We start from the raw sequence: 20,800 nt of genomic DNA, 5'->3' as shown, positions 1-20,800 counted from the left end.
TGCAAGGCACTTATGTGCAACGGTATAGCTCTGGCAATACCTTGTATAGGTGGCTGAAACTGCAGCACAGGGTGAGGCTGCTACAGGGTGAAAGGGTGGGCGAGAGTGAAGCAGGGTGAGTGCAAGTCGGCCAGGCTGTGGTGGAGCAGGACTAGCTGGGCAAAGCTTTGAGGGAATGAGAATGAAGCTACACTGAGTCATGGTGGAGCTCAGGATTATTTATATTGAAACTCAGTAGCACATGAAGCTGATACCCGCAGCCAGCCTGTGCCAAGTCACTGCTCTCAGTCATCTGCCCAAAATAATGAAGTTACTGAGTCCAAGCTGTTGTGTCTCTGAAAGAAGCCAGTGAAGAAAGCAGGGACGGGTGTGACACTGCTCTACAGTAAAGAAAAGTGGTGGTCATAGCTTAGATCAGGCAGCTGCTCCAAACAAATAGTTAAAGGTGGATCTACTGACCCCAAATTGTACCATCAAAACTGAGCCAATCCAGCCATTCCTACTGACCCCACAAACCTGAAACCCAAAACATCCCAGCACAACCACTCCACAAAAACAACATTGCCCACATTGTCTTTTTTGTCACACGTCTCGCAATACTTTGGTATTTTCTAAAATGACCCAGGTTATTACCCCCGAGCTCATCTTTCATTTTAAAAAAACAAGTCCCTAACCCGTGTGGCTGCAGAGACAAGACTGAAAGGGTGACCGGGCAAAGCTTCAACACGCGAAGCCAAGACCCCCGCACGTACTGGGTCACGATTTTAAAGCCAGTCTCATGGTGCCCGCAGGGGCCTGACTGACTCAGGGGGGTTGAACCCACTGGATGGCAAAGCCAGAGCCCGCCCCAGTCCCGGGGCAGGCATGGGCCAAGCACTGGTCGGCACCACTCCGTGCCAGAGGTGGGCTCTGCTAGCGGGCCACGCCCTACTTCGATAGAACCCCGCCGACTCGCCCGGGGCTCAGCAGGCCCCACTACCCAGCGCAACCCCGGCCCAGAGCGGAGTCGAGGATTGGCCCTTCCGCCCGTCAGTCGGGCCTGTGGGCGGGGACAGATCCGGCACTCCGCTGCGGTGAGGCCGCCCGCCGGACTCGTCATCTCAGAGCGACGGCGGAGGCGTGGTCCCGGTCACGGCCCCGGCAGCCTGGCCGGGGATCATGGCTGCTGTAGGGGAGTCCAGCCAGTGTCAGCCTGATGCGCACACGCCGGAGACTCTCGCCGCCTCGGCCGCCAGGGAGGTGCTGAGCGGCGCCCTGCGCTCCCTGCCCAGGCTGACGGAGCAGGTCAGTGGGAGCAGAGCGGTGGGTGGGCGGCGAGACCCTGCAGCAATAGCTGCGTAGGGGTTGGGGCGAGTCCCTGCTGGCAGGGGCATGGGAGGTGGGCCCCGTTTGGGGCGGAGCAGCAGAGTCACAGGCAGGGGGGCGTGGTGGGGGGAGACCCCTCAGGAGGGTGGGTACGACAGCAGCTGTCCAGGGAGAGGGGATGAAAGTAGTAACCAAGGGCAGCAGGGGGTGTGCCTGGGGGGGCGGCGAAAGATAGGACAGTTTGGGTTTATTTGGTGAGAAATCGACTTGCAATTCATAATCCAGTAAAGGCTCCCTTATCTGAGGGAAGATCCTTTCATCTGGGATTGCTTTCATGGTCGTTTAGTACCTGCTATTACCAAGGATCAGATATCTTGCTGCTGCTTGAGCGATGGATAGTGTGCAGACTCTCATTACTACTTCGTTTCATATTAACAGCAAAGCAAACGTGCTGCTGTTAACTGTGGCTTTAAAAAAAAGTGACTATGGCCTGTGAAATATATGCCTAAATTTATGAATTTGTTTATGAAGGAAATATTTTTCCTATGAGAAAGTGTGTAGATTTTATCACACACAGCAGGTTAGTATGAATGTTGTCCACAAACCATTAAGTAGTCCATTATAACTTGGGGGGGAAAAATCAGGACACTTGAAGTTAGAACTACTTAGACTTTTGGCTTGGTTCTGCTGTTGTGGGGCATGAGCAAGTTTCTTTGAGCCATATTTTTAGAAGTGGCTTCAATTTTAAAATCTAGAGTATGTTTTTAGAGGTGAGGAGAGCCCACTGTCATTAAATGGTGATATTATAGTAGTGCTCAGAGCCTGTGATCAAGATCAGGGTCCACAGGCAGACACAGTCCTTGCCTCAAATTGTTTACAATCCCAATCCTGTGAGCCCATGAGTGGAACTTCTCAAATTTGTGAAGTTAAACCATGCACAAGTGTTTAGGGCCTAAGATTAGAAGCTACATTTGAAGGGTGAGTGAGAGGGAGAAAAATATATACAACTTCAAACATTTTCTTAATCTTTTTGTAAAATAGATATCAACTTTCCCCAACTAGTCCTCAGTCGAGCTATTAAACGTTATCTGACATTTTTTGGTATTGGCAAAACCAAGTCTTCTCTCTTGCCATTTCAAGTGGGTGCTGCAGCTATTGTGTACCTTTAATAATCAGACCATAGTTATCGAAGCACTCAAATATAGAGGCACCCAAAATAAAGGGTCTGAAAACTTGGGCCTTAACCTTTATGTATCTCAGTTTTTTCTATCTGTAACAACACTGGCCTGTCTCTCTAATAGGAATGCTGTGTGGATTGATTAATGTTTATACAGTGTTTAGAGGTGGTAATGTGTTAAGTAGTAGATGCATCACGCTAGCATTACACAAAAGCTTCCCTTTGTATTGTGTACAGGATCCATAAATCTTCACTAATCACAACAACTGAACGAGTGAAGAAAAAAATTACAGTAACATGCATATAACAGTGGTGATGGAACATAAAGAGCACTGTTCCTTTTGTAAAAGCAGCAGAGTCCTGTGGCACCTTATAGACGTCTAAAAGCAGGACTCTTTGCTGCTTTTACAGATCCAGACTAACACGGCTACCTCTCTGATACTTGTTCCTTTTGTGCTTCTCAACACTGCAGAAATGTTGGCCTCGTATATAAAAAACAGGAGCTGGAACATATATGTAATGTAAACTAGGTACTTGATGCTAAAGATGACACACCCTATGTAACAGCTTAAATCCTTGCATTTACTATTGTTTTAAAAATGGTTTCTCTCTGAATCTCTGTCCCTTATTCAGTACTTCACTGGTTACCCAAAGCTTGGCTACTTACAGGGCTGCATTTTAGATTCTGGGCCTAGTAGCACATGTGTAGTAAGGTCCATATGCTGATTTCATAGAATTTAATGACAGTGGTTTGCTGCCACAACAGGGGTATCTTGTCTAAAAATTGCTAGTCTGATGTTGTTTCGAGCCATAGGGATATCCATTGTGATGGAGTGACTTAAAGTCACCGTCAACTGCAACAAAATAGATGTCAGCCAATGCTAGTGTAGTAGTTGCAGAAACTACAACATTTCAGTCTATGACAGTCCTTACAAGTGCTGTTAAGGCAAGAGGAAGCATTACTATGATATTAATTTGCTTATTCAGTATTTATCAGTGAAGTAGTACACACAGTGTAAATTAGGTGAAGATGACTAAAGCATGACTATGAACAAAAGAACCTAACCTTTTCACTTACCATTTTTAACTGTTTATCCCTAAATTATTCCCATTCAGAAATCTTGCTAAGTTTCTGCACTTTGAACTGCCTAAATAGGAGCCCCAAAATATCACGTGAAGCATACAACTGTTGCTGTGACTATTTGAAAAGAGGGATTGTTGAGGAGTACTCTTTTTAATGTATAATATGTGGTATATGTACTCCCACTGACTATTGGCAGACACTATAAGTAACTATATCCAAAGTGTGTATTGTGTACTACTTTTATGGAAACATTTTACACAAACTGTGTGTATGCATGTATGCCTGATTAGCACCATAGATGTAGATAAATAATCTCATGAGCTAAATAAAATATACATTAAGTTTCACTTTCTTAAGGAAATAAAAGTTCAAAATGAGCATGCTTACCAAAACATGAATTTTCCTGATACAGTATGTGCAGGTTAAATACCAAAAAGAATAAAGCCTTGCTTTAAATATATCTAAAAATACTGGATATATCATATCTAGCTGAACCAAAAGATGGAAAGCTTGAACCTGTTGTGACTTGTTGTTAGTTTTTAGAATTTTGGTGCTGAGTAAGAAGAAAAATACAGTTTCATTATTTCACTAGTTTTTCTGCCTCTAAGAATTGGTGAGTCTCCCATCTCCTTTCCCATGTATTGGCTTGTTCTCTGATCTTGCACATTTACTCAAGCAGAACTGGAATGGGAATGGTACCTGCTTAATGATGCAGGATCAGGTTCATATTTTGTTTAGATATAACACTGTTATTGTGGTTCTTGTTTTCACTGCACATATGTAAAGTAGTTTAATATTTGACTGCTTTGCCTCTTAATGTATTGCTAGCATTCTGTTTACTTTATTCACATTTGATTCTCCCTACGTATGTTGTGCGTTAGATGTATTTTTGCTTATTTCAATCTTCAATTGTCAGCCCTTTAAAAAATTATCTGTTTTCTTACCTACATTTGATGCCATTAACTGGTCCCTACTATTTTGGGGGGCGAGGGGGCGCACAGGAGGATATGTTAAAGGTATTGTGCTTCAGGTATGCAAGCTCAATCATCTAGCTAGCTGTAGTCTAATTTTCTTTTAAAAAACTGAGAGCTTGCACTATTTGTGAGCATCACATTGATCAAGCAGCGCAAGTGTGTGAATGAATTAGGAATTCTGGACCTGATTCTGAGAGTCCCTGAGTCATGTAACCCCTGTTGATTTAAATAGGAATTATGCCTAAGGATAGAACTCATTCACTTTTGGGGAGTCTTTTAATGCCTTATTTGGTTGGAAAACAACCTATTTGATTTTGGTGGGAGTTGCCAAGTGCTTGCTATTTCTCAGGATTAGGCCCTGTGAGAATAAGTTTTATTGAAACAACAATAAAGGTGGAAATGAAGAGTGTGCATATATTTCATTAGTGATTAACAACAAAAAGTGTAGTGTAAAATGAAATTATTTTTATAAACATGCACATTGATTAGAGGTTTAATAGATGCATGATCAACAGTTTCTAAAAGCTAACTTCAATATGTGCATAATCTGTAAATTGTACATCATTGTTTTCGCTAAAGAGTATAATCTCAGGGCATTTGTTTATGTAGTATGAGTTTGCAATGGTTCAGTTGCATAGAAAGTTTAAACTTTGATTTTTGAAGTAGATTTCATGGGGTGGAGAAGGTCCTGCTGCACAGTCTGCATTTTGCTTAACCTAGGGTTTGGTAAAGATTATTTATGTAGGCTTCTTGCAAAAGAAAATACAATTTACATTCTTTTTAGTCTAAAACCTGATCTGGAAGCATGCTTAGTGCCCACACTTCTCAGCACACCTCAGAATCAAGGCTATAGTTTATTTAAACATACTAGTAAACAAACACATTTTACCTATTTTTGTCTCACTGTTTGCAAAGCAATAATCTCTATGAAACAAGCATATTGGCAGCTTGGTCTTGTCACTAGCTATGCTGTTAAACCAGCTAAAATAAAAGCAAACTACAGTAATAAAGTATTTTATTGTAACAGTTGATAGAAGCTGATTTGATGGACTGACTTAACTCTTGACAGAGATTAAAAGGCTAAATTAATGCAATAAAAATGGCATTAACTAAAGACTTTTTTTAAAAAAAAAATCAGACTTCGTGCAAACATACATAGTGATTTATTTGAGGAGTGTCAGTTACAACTGAAGTTTCAGTGCAAGACTAACCATTCTTCTTCTTCTCACAAAAATGCAGTCAACAGGCTGAGAATTTTTGTTACCCCATAGAAGTCCCATATACTTCTGACATTCTGTAATACAGCATAATGATGTAATTTTTGTAATGATGCTTGTTTTCCCTTTTGAAGCTTAACCTTGGAGATGATGTGGTGAAAATTGTAATCGATTGGAGCAAGCTTCAAAGTACTTTGGCACTCCAGCCTACATTGCTCTTTAGTGCACTTCAGCAACATATTTTATATTTGCAGGTAAATATTTTATTGTACACTTAAATGCTGATCTCTTTGGTCAAGTTTAAAGTAGCTAGATTATATGCACTGCATAATTTCAGTTGTTTTGATTTAGTAGTGAAGTACTGTGAAGCATGCAAATATATTATACATTTGGGATTCCACTACACTTCATAGGTTCTCAAACCTGTTATCTTACAGGAGTTGTCAGAACAGTTGTGGGAATAGCCTGCGAGGACACTATGGGTAAGCGGATTGAACAAATGCAGCCCCATTGATTTCTAGACTTGCATTGTAAATTCAATACATTTCCATCTATGGTGGGTTATAATTAAGCAATAAGACACGGCAGGTGTGTGTCATACTATGATAATGATTCCATGCCTTGGGTGAGTTTTGAGGCTCATGGAGTGCTTTCAGTGGTTCAAGAAGTGACATTATCCCAGCATGACACATCCTGGAGTGTCTTACTGCAATTAAACATATTTTCAGCATAGGTTTTAACAAGAAAGTAATTTCTTTGACATGTCCCATTTTTGCCAAGTAGCCAGTCACTGCATTTTTCTTAACTATTTGAAACTTTTTGGCCCTATCAGAAGTAGCAAATACACTATAATTTAGTTGTTTTTTTTTTGGTTGTTTTGGACAGTCAATAGCTAAACAGAATTGAGCCCTTGCCGCATCGTGGTCTGACATCTGAAGAAGGTGGTGATTTGAATACATTTCAGTTTTTCATTTTATCTGTTCAGTGAATGATTCCAAGTGTATTGTATTTGGGGGGAGACAGGGTAAAATTAGAGGAACTTGTTAACTTGCTAGTTTACAGGATAAAAAAGGGCCTTTGTTCTACACAGAGTCTAATAAGACAAACGAAAAAAAAGACAAAATGCAAGATTAAAAGCCAGTAAAAATTACTTGCAGTCTCCTTGAATTTAGACATACTAATTTCATTCCTTTTCAGGAAACTAAACTGGTAGAAATTGTCCTGTTATAAGTAAGTTAATCCTAGTTTTGTAGGGGAAAAAGAAGCTATAAAATTCAGGGAAGACTTAAGTGTGTGTAGGGGTGTGGGGGAAGAGGGGGGAGACATGTAGTACAACTATTTTTGATAGGCTTTTGTTTTTACATCTTGTGCAGGAACATCCAGTAGAATGATAAGCATTTATTTTGCTGCTACGGCTACCAGTGCGTTCTCTCATTTAATTTTATAATATAAGTAGGTAATCAGCCATATCACGGAAAGCATGATTGTTTAGCATAACACCTATATATTTCGTGTCTGTGTTGTCTCATACACTTTGGGCAACTGCAGTTTCAAGTGGAGAATCTCTAGTGATGTAGTGATAAAGTAAGGGCTTTACAGAGTGAGAGCATTGACTCTCGTGTTAAGGAGGAAAAATACTAAGCCCTAGTGTTCTGAGTAGGCATCTGAATGACATGTTAATTAAGTGTCATTGGTGGCGAAGGCTGAAGCTTTGATTTGCTTTATAACAGATGAGCAGCAGACAGATTTGCTCAGACATTTTGGACGTTTTCAATTTCTCATATACAAACTTGTAACAGGCTGTGGTCATAAGGGCATAAAATTTGGAAGTACTATATTTTTAGTTTTTTATTGGATTGTATATCAGCTTGACATTATGTGGTGTCTCAAATTATTTTAGCCAGTCTTTTTTAGAAATTGTAATGAGAAGCATGTTGCCATTTTGAATCCTACCATATATCCTTTTTTGTTTCAGCCTCTTTTAGAAAAACTCCAGTCAATGATTAAAGAGGAAAATGTAATCCCTGTTGAAGAGGCAGATAAAACAGAAGGCAGGAAGTTGGATACAAATTCAAAGTTATCTGATAATACCTCACAGATAGAAGAAAAATATGCAAGTTATGATTCAGGAGATCTGAAAGAGGCTCATATTAATTTTGACTCAGAGGTGGTCCAGATAAAAGCTGGAAAAGCGGAAGTAAGTGACCATCTTGCCTAGATTTGAGAAATGCCCTTTCCTTCACTTTGAATTACAACAATGAAATAGATACATGTCACCATGTTTATTACCTGCAGATTGACAGGAGGATATCAGCCTTCATTGAGAGGAAACAAGCTGAGATCAATGAAAATAATGTCAGGGAATTTTGCAATGTTATTGATTGTAATCAAGGTAATTATCCAACCAGAGTTTAATCTTCCTATCAATTTAAACATTTGTTTTAAAATGTTATTTATATTTAAAAACCAAAAACTTAACTTCATTTTTAAAATGAAGACCATTTGTACATGTGATGTGGAAATTGGATAGACAAAATGCAGAGATTACTCTCCCAATACTAGTCTTGTCTTTCTAAGTTTCATGGAGTCCCTACTGATGGAGAAGAGCTGTTGCTATATTTAAACTGCAGAGTCTATAATCAGATGCTCTCATTAATGAACATACTTCCTTTTTAAAGTCAACAATTACAATAACTTTATAAAGTAATACTAAATTAAGTTAATACAGGAGAATTGCAGTGCAAATAATGTCTTACCAATTGTATATTGAAAGTCTAAACTTAGAGAAGTGTAATGTTAGTTTGATTAAAAGAGAATATATTTCATTGTAACTTATTTAAATTACTAGAGGGTTGAATTAAAAGAAAAAATGTGAAGGGTCTTAAGTTTGTTTTTTTTTTAAATGTGTCCTACTTAATGATGATATCTAGAGTAAAACAATTATGGAAGTGTTGAAGAGATTTATTTGTAAATAAGGAGTAAAATACCACAGTTTTCCTATGTCCTCTAGTTTCCTCTCAGTATCTGTTTACTCAGATATCACGTAAGTAATTGTTGTTTATGCCATGTTTTAAATCTCAAAGATCACTGTTTTTTATAATTTCATAAAGTGTTGGAATGAAGAACATTCTAAAAAGTTAGACAAACGTTCAGAAATGTTAAAAGGTTAGACTGTTTAAGAGGTGCTAGATAATAAAATGTCACTTTTTAAAGTTATATTAAGTAAGCTTACATGCATAAGAGCTGATTCTAGAACTTCTGTGCTCATTTTATTATAAAACATTAATATTGCTCTAAATACATGGACAAGAATAAAATACAAATGCTAGAATATGAAAGGAAATGAGAGATGGGCTCTGTTCTTAGCAGGGCGGGAGGCAGGTGCTAAAATTTTACAAGCTACAATACTACTACTATTAATAATAACAAGCCACAAGACACAAATATAGATAAGGGAAAGTGGAACAAGATGCTATACTCTACACTAAAAAGGATTCATGGAAGAAACTAGCTTTAAGGAGGGACTTTAAGAAGAGGAAGAAGGGTTTATGGACAGAGACAGAAAACCAAACCTAAAGTAGGGGTGGAAAGCAAAGGAAGCAATGAGTAGAAGATATGGAGAAACAAATGGACCAAGGAGATGAGGGCAATTAAAACACAAGTAGATTGGAACAGGTTATGATTCTAATCCTGCAGATGTTTACACATGAATAATTTTATACAAGTGAGTAGTCCCATTGAACTCAATTGGTCCACATGTGTATAAGTGTTCACAGGACTGGGGCCTAGGCCTTTCATACCTTGGAGAAAGAGGAATTTAAATTTGGTGTGCAAAAAGCCAGTGGTCAGAGCATTTTAATTTACAAATATGCACTCAAGGTCTCTCTTTAATTTCCTTAGAGAACAGCTGTGCCAGAACAGATGCAGTTTTCACACCTTATCCTGGATTTAAGAGTCATGTAAAGGGTAAGAAGTAATCTATGTACTTTGTCTTCAAAATATATTTGCCACAGTGAACGCTGTCCAGGTGGGGACAATGGCAGATCAAATGTGGCTCAACTGAAATGTGTACTTTTTGTATACAACATTAAAATATCATGGAAACGTTTATATTGACTTTCAGTCTAATAAAACCAGTTTTGAATCATTCCCCCTGCAAAGTTTCCACCCCAAAGCCAGCAGCATGGTGCTAATGCATGAGAACCTAAAGGTGTGTTTTACCAGAAGCAAAAAATAAAATAGTCTGTCTTCATTGTCTGAAAGATTAAAAAAAGAAACCAAAAATATCAGTTTTTAGGTGAAAAATTTTAGAATTATTTGCATTTAACATTCTAAATTCATTTTAGCAATATTGCTAAGGAATTGATTTTTTTTAAAAATTGTGAATGTCCCTCTAATCAAAGTAGTTGTATTGAAATGGGAGGCAAGCCCAGCTTAAGTTATAATTACAGAATTATTGTACTGCAAGGCTTTACATTTTCTTCATCATCACAGAGGTTGCTCAGCTATTAAATGCTCCTTCCCTTGCGGCTGAGTGGGCATTGCCAGATGAGAAAGAAGAGACTGCCCCAGCCATCCTGAATGGAAGGTGTTGATCTCTTCTCCATCCCCACTTAGTTTATTGGTCAATGTTGTGGGAGGTCTTAAACCCTTGCCATCTCCTCCCAGTACTGTTCTGATAATGGAGAGGGTACAGCAGCATGGCATGGCAGGGGACAACCCAGCAAGCAAGATTTCCCCCCCTTTGAGATTTTTTGGGGGGAGAAACTGGGGAAAAATAGAAAAAAGAGGTGTATAAAATAATCCTTGTACTCTGTCTATTTAGGGAATTATATGGCCTCCATCACTGTAATATCTGAATACCACAGTCTTTAATTCTCCCACCACCACAGGAGGTAGAGAAGTACTGCTGTCCAGACACAAAGAGGCTAAGTGCTTTGCCAAAAGTCACACAGGAAGTCTGGAAGAGCAGGGAATTGACCAAGTGCTGAAATTAAGTGTGCAAAAATGTGCCTGATCAGTGCTGTCTAGGCACATGTACAACTTATTTGAAATACAACAATAAAAGTACCTCCCCTTCTGAAAATTGAAAGTCTACCTGTGCTACCCACTCAATCACCCTTTTAGAAAAAGTCTAGGATAATACAGTGGATTAGCGTCATAGCATGTTGCAAAGCTTAACCATTTTCTGTTGTGCCAGGAGGGAGATTGGAGAAGTGAGGCCCAGAGTTAAGGTCCCTTCTTTTGTTAGCTGAAGTGTCTTGACTTCAGCACAGTATTATTGAAGAGGTTGCCCAGACCCATACTGTTCAGACCTTTTGATAGGTCAAAACCAGCACATTTATTTGCACCTGGAAAAGAATTGGAAACAAAGACAATGCAGACTCTGGAGCACACGTGTAATATGCTCTCTGCTTGAAATGCTCAGTAAGCCTACAGCAGCATGCTGCACCATCTGAAGTTTCCTGAATGGTGTTCAGGTACAGCATAGTGCAGTAAGACCACCCGGAAGAATGGATAATGTTATTTGTGGACTTTGATACACAGATTGGTCAAGAGATTTTGACTTGGTTGGAAAAAAACATGCTTGGCCACAGCTATGTGAGCATCCAGAAGCAGCAAAGGATCCAACCAGACTTTCAAGTTGCAAACCCAAACAACACAACATTGAGAACTCCCTTGCTAATATTTCTGCTAATATTTCTGCTAATTCTTGTAGTTGTTTCTCCTCCTATATTCTACTTGTTAACATAGTGGTAGTTGTAATGCATCCCATAATGTTAGGTCATGGCTTTTTCTTGACTTTGCTTCCCACTCACACTAGCTCTAGCCAATCATTAATTTAGATTGGATGTTATTTGTTTTTCAGCTACTAATCTACTGTTATTGAGATTAGCAGCTAAAAGACAAATAAAAACTTGACTCAAAACATTCTTGAATGTTTGCCCATGGAAGTGTGAAGAGAAATTGCCACTCTTTATCTGAGGCAAATTAATGCTTTGAGTTATTTTTATCCATACTTAACTTTTTAGTTAGGCAGCATAGTTTAGGAAATGCATTTTATTGAACCTCTAGTCTTCAGTGTCTTTGGGACTTTCATCACATTAAAAGTTGTAGAAAAGTTAGCTTGGTTATCACAGTGAAGTTAGTAAAACTACTGTATTAAAAAAACCATCATTGATTAAAAACATTACATTATTACTTAAATGAAATAGTTCTTGATATGAGAAGTTGACTATGTGTGCCTATGTGGTAATCGTGTAACCTCTTTTAACCTAGTTTCCAGAGTTGTCAATACCTATGGTCCCCAGACTAGATCTGAAGGAACACACGGGTCCAGTCATAAAGCAAATATCCTGCTTCGTGACTGTGGAAATCAAGCGGTAGAGGAAAGACTGCAAAACATTGAAGCTCATTTACGGTTACAAACAGGTTTGTACCATATGCTTTAATTGTGTAATTAAGATTCAATTGTAGTGTAATCACTAATATAGTACAGTTAGGCAAGGTTTCAAGTTCAGTCTGACTGTAGATTGCATGCTTTTCAGCACATCTCTGTAGTAGTAGGTGGCAGAATTTTCTCTCTAAGGATCAGGCCAGCTGAAACACTGCAAGCTGTCTCAGTCTCAACTCAGTTCCTATCCATCTCCACTGAACTCCTGGCCAAGTCAACAGCCTTGAGAAAAGCCCCAAGTTCATCTTTCTCCTCTCTTAGCAACTGCACAGGTAATCCCCAGGTGTCACAGTATGACCTGCTTTAGACACCCACTCCCTGCTTCTTGTTTCAGAGGAGTAAAAAGGGGGGTGGGGATTTTTGCAGGGTTGATCTCTGCTCATCAGCGGTCAGAGTAGCTCTCTCCTAGCACTCCTACCCTTCTACTGCCACTGCAGTAAAAGACAGCAGCACTAGGAGGAGTGAGAGGGGAGCAGTTTTAAATAGCTGCTGAGCAGAGAGAAGCCTTGAAGGAAGAAAACTTTCCCAACCATAAGGGGAAACAGGGAGAAAAACTTTGAAACCCTGACCAGGACTTGCTATGACATTTTGTGACTGGCTTTTCGAATACGGTCTGTGTGTGCTCCAAAAGTAGAGAAGTAGAGAAGAATATTAAAGCTCAACCACAGCTTTAATGCTTATTTCAATACTGCCTTGGCAAGGGTTGGGCTAGATTCTTTAATGGAATCAAATCAGAGCTGGAAATGATGTAAGGTAAAGATGTGGATGGGCAGCCAATAGAGGGAATAAAAGCATGATGGGGCCATGTAGTTACTACTTTGAAAAAAAAAACAAAAAAAAACAGATGACATGTCTCCAGTGTACCACACGTTTACCTTTCATCCTGAAAGCTGCTACTGGGCTAAATACTTATCCAATTTATAGATTGCCATGTACTATAAGATCTGCCTCATCACGTTGCATGTTTTTGTATGGTCCGTTCTATTTAGTACATGAACGAGACAGCTGAGTCATAGCCCAAGATGCTGTGGTAAAATCCCAGGAAACAGCACGCTTTTTCAAACCCTTCTTCTCCCCTGACCCTGCTCCTCCACAATATAGCCCCTTCCCCTGCAGTGAATTAGGCAACTGTTGTCAGGATGCCTGTTCTTTCACTTCTAGTGGTGAATTCCCTCCAGTGCAGTTCTGGATATCTATAGTTAGACCCATAGGTCTAACCTAGTCACCACTTGCTCTCTGCTGATGGTCGTTAGCTGTGTCCTGTTTGCAGTGGTGATTCTTGGTGCACCACCACATGGGATTGTAGGTTTCCACATAATCAGTAGAATGGTGGTGCATGAGGCACCTGCTAATAGCTGCCCATGTGCAACCAGACATCAGAATGAACAGAAGATTAATGAATAGAGTAAAATATATGCTATTAACTAATGGGTTTGCCGTTTAAAATTTACCAGTCTTAAGTCTCCTGTAGCCTACTGTGTGGGTTTTTGTTTTTTTAAATCCTAGATGCAACATGCATGAAGAGGGACTTAAGTTTCTTTTAAGGTTAATTTTTGTTTTTCAAAATCATTGCTGTTCTAAGCTATAAAGGGCTTTAGAACTAAAGTATGTCTCAAAAAATCCATTTGTCCAACCACCACTAGTGCTTAAGTCATCAATTTCTGCAGAACTTACATTCACTAAAAACAATTTCTAGCCCTGGGGATTGGAAAGATAACTTTCATGTGTCATCTGCAGACAGCTCCAGTACCTCTGCTCATAGCTCTGCAGGCAGTTCCAAAACCTCTGCACACTAGTCAGTATGACTGCTGCCTTTCAAAACACTGCTAGCTTCAGTTTCATATTCCTGCATTTTTGTGAAGCAATGAGATGGAGACAGGGACTAGAGTTACTGAGGCACCAACCTCCTCTTCCCCCTTCCTCCTCTTCCCCCCCCCCCCAAAAAAAAAAACCACATAGGAGAAGGGTAAAGAAGCTGAGATTCCTTCTTTGCAGCTGCAGAATAGAAAGTGGCAAATCTTACCCCTCCCACTAGGTAGAGAGGATGGAATTTTAAATTCACCACACATTGGAGGCTAATGAATGAGCTTCCACGCGGGGCCCAGGAACAGCACCTTAGTAGAAATTCCAGCAACATTTCCTCTCCTGGCAGCTGAATAGGGGTTGGCTTCTCATCAGACCATATTGGTTACTCTTCCCCCTATTTTCCCACCCGCCTTTTTCGTCTCATCTTCTGGCTAGTAGGTGAATTATTCAAGCCCTACTATGAAGTTTAAGCTTATAGTAATGTTAGTTATTCAGATGGTTTCCTGACTCTTCCTATTTCGATTGTTACATCAAGGTGGTCCAGTACCTAGAGATATTTATCAGAGAATTAAAAAGCTTGAAGATAAAATTCTTGAGTTGGAAGGAATGTCCCCTGAATATTTTCTATCTGTGGTAAGTAATCTCTCTAACTTCCATTATTCAGCACACCTAAATATGTTTAGGTCTTTGTTTTCTTAAATCTTTGATATAGGAAATAGATCTTATGAAGTTATATTGGTAGATACTATTTTGATAGTTGCATGAACACTTTTCCATAGAAATATGAAATTTCTAAACTACAAAAACTTAAATTGAGCAAAAGTATGATTTTCATTGTGGTGACTCTTGCTTTTATACCCAATATGGTTACATTTTAACGGCCATAGAGAATTAGTGTTCAGAACTGGTGTGAGGAACAGCACTATTGCCAGCTCACAATGTTTTTTGTTTTATTTTTTTTGCAAGTGACAAGGTTTCAGGAGATGCTGGGACTCCTTTCTCAATGACACAAGAAGTTCCAGCACCCTTGCAGAGCAAATCCCTTCTAATTGCTCTCTCCTCTCCTGTGAGAACAGCAAAGAGCCATGCAGCTCAAAGCGGTTCCACTCCCTCCTGTGAGAAAGATGGACAGGATGATACCTCCGCTCCTCTCCCTCCCCTTCTGTGGCACTGAGCTTGGAATAAGGGGGGGAATGGGGACCCCACTGCACCTCCCCCAATCTGCCAGCCTGTGAAGGGGAAGAGGGGACCCTGCTACAGCTTCCCCAAACTTGGGAGAGGGGTGTGAAGAATTCTAGGAGGAGCAGAAGTGAGGCTAATGTGGGGAGCTGAACTGAGGGGGCCTGATAGGAGCTGAAGTGATGGTGGAAGACAGAATTAATTGCTGGGAAAGTTATGGGGAGATGGGGGTGAGAGCTTCTATAGCAGAGGCCAAAAATCACCTTTCCCAATGAATTTGGGAGTGTTGGCAAAACTAATTATCTCTCACAGTGGGAATTGGCAGGAGGAGGTTCAAAAATCAAGAGACTGAAAAAACTGTCTGAAAAATGATCGTGATTTTCAAGCTCTTGAAATTGGCAATTCTGGAATAGGGAAGGGATGACAGACAATAGCACGGGAAGATAGATAAATTGCTTGGAGATTATCTATTTTGTCGTTCAATGCTTTTTTTTAAGCTAGTCTTCAGACCAAATTCTGTCAGTAAGTGTGCATAAACAGTGAGTTGTGTATATTTGTCTTTCTGAAATATGGAAAATTAGCAAACAAATTTAATGCTTCCCCCAGCACAACAGTGCATAGTTAAGTAAAAAGAAAGTATATAGGTGCATCAAAGACTCTATTTTTGCACTATATGAAAGGCTTAAACCACAGCAGGAAACAGTTGAACTGGCTTCACAAAAAACTAGCACATGGACAGAGTGAAACTGGAAAAGAGGTTTCTCTAATGCCTAGTTACAGAACTCTTATTTGGAATATTGGTAGCTAAAAGTTTTGAAACTGATTAGCTTCAAGTTGAATGTCTTTTTATAAATACATAGAACTGTTATTGAGAGTGATTCAAAACTTCATGTAATATAGGCCTTTTCAACAAGTGTCTGATTCTGGGATCCAGTTCTTTAGTTTAACTCATATTTGAAATTCCTAGCCAGTAAAATACACATTTGGGCTGCACATTAAACTTTCAAATTTTAATTTATCTTTTTACCCCCCTAGGGGGCTTCAGCTTCCCGTTGGAAATGTAGGAGACAGCAATCTGGTTAGGGTAGAAGCTACAGAGGATGGAGGCAAGTAGCTCAAAAGTGCCCTGCCTGAAGGCTCCCTTCTTCAGGAAAGGGAATCCAGGCCACTGAGGAAGCTTGTAGAGGCAGAAATCCTGCATTTCAGAAGAGGGAAAGGGACATTTGCAGGGGACTGAAGTAGGTACCCAACAAGGCCATCTGTCCTGTTTAAGGGAGAACATAAGAATGGCCATACTGGTTCAGACCAGAGGTCTGTCCAGACCCATATCCTGTCTTCCAAAAGTGCCAATGTCAGGTGTTTAGGAAGGAATGAACAGAACAGGTAAATCATCAAGTGATTCATCCCATTGCCCATTCCCAGCTTTTGGCAAACAGAGGTTAGGGACACCATCCCTGCCCAATAGCCATTGATGGACCTATCCTCTAGGAACTTATCTAGTTCCTTTTTTCAACCTGTTATAGTCTTAGCCTTCACAGCATCCTCTGGCAAGGAGTTCCACAGGTTGTCTGTCAGAGAGAGAAGAGGCCTGGGATTCAGCTGTTACCTTGCAGAACTGCTGATGGGATTGATAGTGAGGGTATACTGAGTGGGCAAAGGAGGGAACCCTGCCTTGGCTGTTACTACCAGTTAATTACCTTGAGAAAAAAATGTTTGTTCTTCAGTTCTCCTGCTCTCCCTCCCGTGTCACTAAAATGGACTGGCCCTCTCCCCTGGATTTTCACTTCCTGACAGAATCTCTCTCCTAATGACACCAGCTGAAGAGGGAGCTTTCTGGTAGAAAGAGTAAAACAGCAATACTTTAAATATAACCTTAAGTTTTTACTTGGATTTCTCTGTGCTGTACGTGGAGCTACACCGTGAGACTATTTGGAAATTAAAGGTAGTACAGGAGGGAGCTTTCTGCTTAACATGTTGAGTTTCCCACACACAGTGCTTTGGGATCTTCTTTGGATACCAGTAGTTATTTGGGTGGAATTTATAGTAGCAGTGGTACAGCTAGTGTAGATCAGTGCCTAGACTGCCAGCAGTAGATTGGTAGTCTGCATGAATGTTTGCACCATTGAAACTAGCAGTGGTGAGAAACACTAGCATGGAAGGCATCCACTAAATATCAAACTACCCTATTACCTCTAAAGATGGTCTTCGTTTAGGATATGATTCGGTATACAGGCTGTGCAATGTAAAGAAGTTTGAGCAGCTTCTGGCTGTTCTCTGGAAAAGCAGTAGATTGATTTTTGCCTGAGATTTCTCCCACCCCTAAAATTCACTTAATTGAAGAGGATTTCTTGGTATGTATGGAATGATGGTCAGCATTCCCTTCTGTGCACTGAAGACTTACTCCTGTATCAGTGATAAAAATAGAGCTTGTAGCTTTTAGACTTTGGGGGGAGGGATAGCTCAGTGGTTTGAGCATTGGCCTGCTAAACCTAGGGTTGTGAGTTCAATCCTTGAGGGGGGCAATTTAGGGATCTTGGGCAAAAATCTATCTGGGGATTGGTCCTGCTTTGAGCAAGAAGTTGGACTAGATGATCTCCTGAGGTCCCTTCCAACCCTGATATTCTATCCTATTAAGGAATCCTCTGTGGATGCTATATTAATAGTGGTGGGCACCACCATCCCACTCAGAGGGAGCACCAGGCAGGACAAGATCCCAGGGTATGGGGAAAAGCAGGTGGAAGGGGTAGGGAAGGGCCCCCACTTGCTCTGGCCTAGGATCTCACAACACCATAATCTGCCTCGATATATTAAGATTGTGCTTAATCTTTATTCCCTCTAGAATTTTTCTGGCAAAAGGAGGAAGGTCCAACCACCCCACGTAAGTGCCATTAACTTTTACTTACCTTAATTTATGAAATGCTTATAACTGCAGAGTAGTTCCACATTTTACTACAGTATTGTCAAAGTGCACAGCCAGCATAATTGCTTTCTATGCATAGTTAGCTATATGTTGGATTACTGAGTTCACTTCAAAAACCAGTTTTTCAGTTATGTGGTTATACATACGTTTCAGTGCACAAATTTAAAAAATATTTTAGTAGAAAATCTGTCAAGCAGTAGTGTGTAGCTATTTTTGAGAAGTCAGATACTTACCCTAAACTTTCTGGTTTTCATCAGTTGTTAAAGCAGTTCGGCAACAGAACAAATGATGGTTAAGAGTCAAATAGTCAGCCTTTTTTTGTTCCTGCTAAATTGAGGTAGTTACAAGATCTCCGTAGGTAATTCTTCAGTTGTTAAAATTTCTGAACTTTCTTAAATTTCTTAAAATTTTTATCTTAGCACTGAAACATCAGAGTTTCAATATGGAATGACGACTCCTGTAGTAAAATGTGAAGCTGTGCTTGAACGTGTGTGGCAGTTCCAATCTGTAAATTATTAGTTGTTTTTTTTCCCAAAACAGAAATATTCACTGGCTGAACTTGATGAGAAAATCACTGCACTTAAACAAGCACTACTGAGAAAAACAAATGAAGCAAAGTCCAAGGAAGCTGATGAACTTCTTTGATATTTCCTAAATAAGCTCATCTCTTTTTAACTCTTAGACTTATATGAGTACTCTTCACCTGGGATGACTTCAGTAATGAAAATAAGGCTTATACATTAATTCTCTCGTTTGGATGTTTTTGGAAACTTGCTTTTAATTTTATAACAGTATTGCCCCAAAAATGTATATCAAGTTCCTTAGGTTTTTTTTTAAAAAATGATGAATGCATTGAAAGTAGCATTCTAAAAGTCTGTTCCCTTCTGTTGTAAAGGAGGATCTACATTATTATTCAGCTGTGAAAAACTGCTTTAGTTTAACTGTGCAAGATCTATATTTCCATCTGTGCTTTTCTGGATCAGAGGGAAAAATTTTTGAATAATGATATTCAAAAAGGCTACCTTAACTAAAATGTTAGTGTTGATGTAAGTAACAAGTAATTTTGTGAAATAAAGTACTGTGTGAGAGTGAATTTGTCATCTTAGAAAAAGAAATAGGGTATCACAAAATCAAGAGTATGCACAGGAAGAGCAAGTTGTGTTGGTAAATGTTTGTCATTTTCTCCCAGGCTTCAGAAATATATACACACCCATTATGTCACTAGACATAAAAAGATGTGATTAGACAAATCATACACAGGTGTATAGAGGTAGACTGCACCCACTTTTCAATAGCCCTGTAAAGACTGACCACAACTAACTAATTAGGATTTAAACACTTAAAAAAATTTCTGTAGGAGGTGTTAACCCATGAGTTAATTTTTTTAAATGCTACTTAATGCATTTTTAAATATTCCCTAATCTAGACAAGGTCACTCATTTAATAAACTGATTAAATATATCAAGTCAGTGAGAGGAGATGAATGTAGGGCCTTGTCTACACAGAACAGTGTGGGTTTGTTTTTGTTTTTTTTAATAAATTGTTTTGCATCCATGTGAAGAAAAAAAACTTGAGCTGTGGTATCTTATCCCACATCAATTAAATCTGGTTTGGAAGTGATAATTATTCCCAAATGAGGGAATCTTTCTCCCCTCCCGCCAATGAGGTTTATGTGAATGTAACAATATTTTGCTTCTGGAAGCCCTGCCATTGGTATCCCATGTGGCATTGTTGCACAAGTCTTAACTGTGTGCCCTCTACTGTTCTGAGGTAATCTAGACTCAGTCACTTTTCCTCTTAAATATTGTTACACAGCTAGGTGCAACCTTTGTGCTTCTAACTCATGGCATGTTCACACAGGCAGAGTCACATACTCATAACCACCAAGCCTGGACCTGCAGAACAGCAAGTCCAGTGGTTAGAGCAGAAGGGTGGGAGTCAGGACACCTGGGATGGGTGGAATGTTGAGTGGTTACAGGTGTCTTCCCAGGAGTATCTTCTCCTGGTAGGAGAAATCTCTTCAGAATGTCAGATCCCAAGCCAAGGACCCAGGTGCTGCAGATTGCATTTGAGTTTCTCAGGGCTAAGTCAGCCTGAAACTGCTTTGGAGGGGATCACCGCTAATAAGTGTTATGTGCTGTATTACAATAGTGAGACTTAAACAACTTTGTTCCATGGGGGCAGAGCCTCTCACCATCTGCCCAGCTCCTGTCTTCTTGTTCCTTAGTCTCTGATGTGAATGCCATTTTGATCACCCTCAGCTCAAAAAGGGAAAGATAGTGCTCTATTTTGGCAAACATTGCAAGACAATGCAGATTTCTCAGGGCTGCCAGGATAGGTGATTTTCCCTTCCACTCCTGGTAAATAGTGCTGCATATCTTCCTGGTTTGCCCATTCCTTTTGAATGAGACCTTCCTTTGCTTCTTGGGGACACATTGCAGGGTAATATCCTCCAACATAAAGACAGTCTGCACAGGTGCACATGCAGTTACTAACCTGCACACTACCAACCCCCCACTTAGCACTAGTACAGCAGCCCTACAGAAAGGGATCTAAGCACACCCCAGCCTGGGAAAAGCAGATGGCAATGGCATCACAAAACTGAGGGGGTGGGGGTGAAGCAGCTTTTTATAATTATTGTCCCAATAATGGTCTCCATGCCAACAGCTACTTGTGCTGTATTT

The 20,800-nt window shown here is 40.0% G+C and overlaps 1 protein-coding gene across 3 annotated transcripts; it reads left to right on the top strand.

Moving 5' to 3' along the window:
* The first annotated feature begins 1,076 nt into the window (after positions 1-1,076).
* Positions 1,077-19,209, top strand: MBIP (MAP3K12 binding inhibitory protein 1). 3 transcript variants are annotated; one of them, XM_032789986.2, is made up of 9 exons: positions 1,079-1,284; positions 5,892-6,011; positions 7,733-7,954; positions 8,053-8,149; positions 9,658-9,723; positions 12,037-12,189; positions 14,553-14,650; positions 18,036-18,074; positions 18,657-19,209. In XM_032789986.2, exons 1-9 carry the CDS (start codon positions 1,159-1,161, stop codon positions 18,759-18,761), a joined length of 1,026 nt encoding a protein of 341 aa, XP_032645877.1. In that variant the 5' UTR covers positions 1,079-1,158; the 3' UTR covers positions 18,762-19,209. The 3 variants fall into 3 exon arrangements, with proteins under 3 accessions (XP_032645878.1, XP_032645879.1, XP_032645877.1); XM_032789987.2 differs by lacking the exon at positions 18,036-18,074 and having other exon boundaries at positions 1,077-1,284; XM_032789988.2 differs by lacking the exon at positions 5,892-6,011 and having other exon boundaries at positions 1,078-1,284.
* The last annotated feature ends 1,591 nt before the right edge of the window (positions 19,210-20,800 follow it).

The sequence above is a fragment of the Chelonoidis abingdonii genome, chromosome 4, assembly GCF_003597395.2.
Source record: "Chelonoidis abingdonii isolate Lonesome George chromosome 4, CheloAbing_2.0, whole genome shotgun sequence".
NCBI lineage: Eukaryota > Metazoa > Chordata > Testudines > Testudinidae > Chelonoidis > Chelonoidis abingdonii.
Note: the sequence above shows the minus strand (reverse complement) of the source record. Positions and strands in the feature narration are given on the sequence as shown.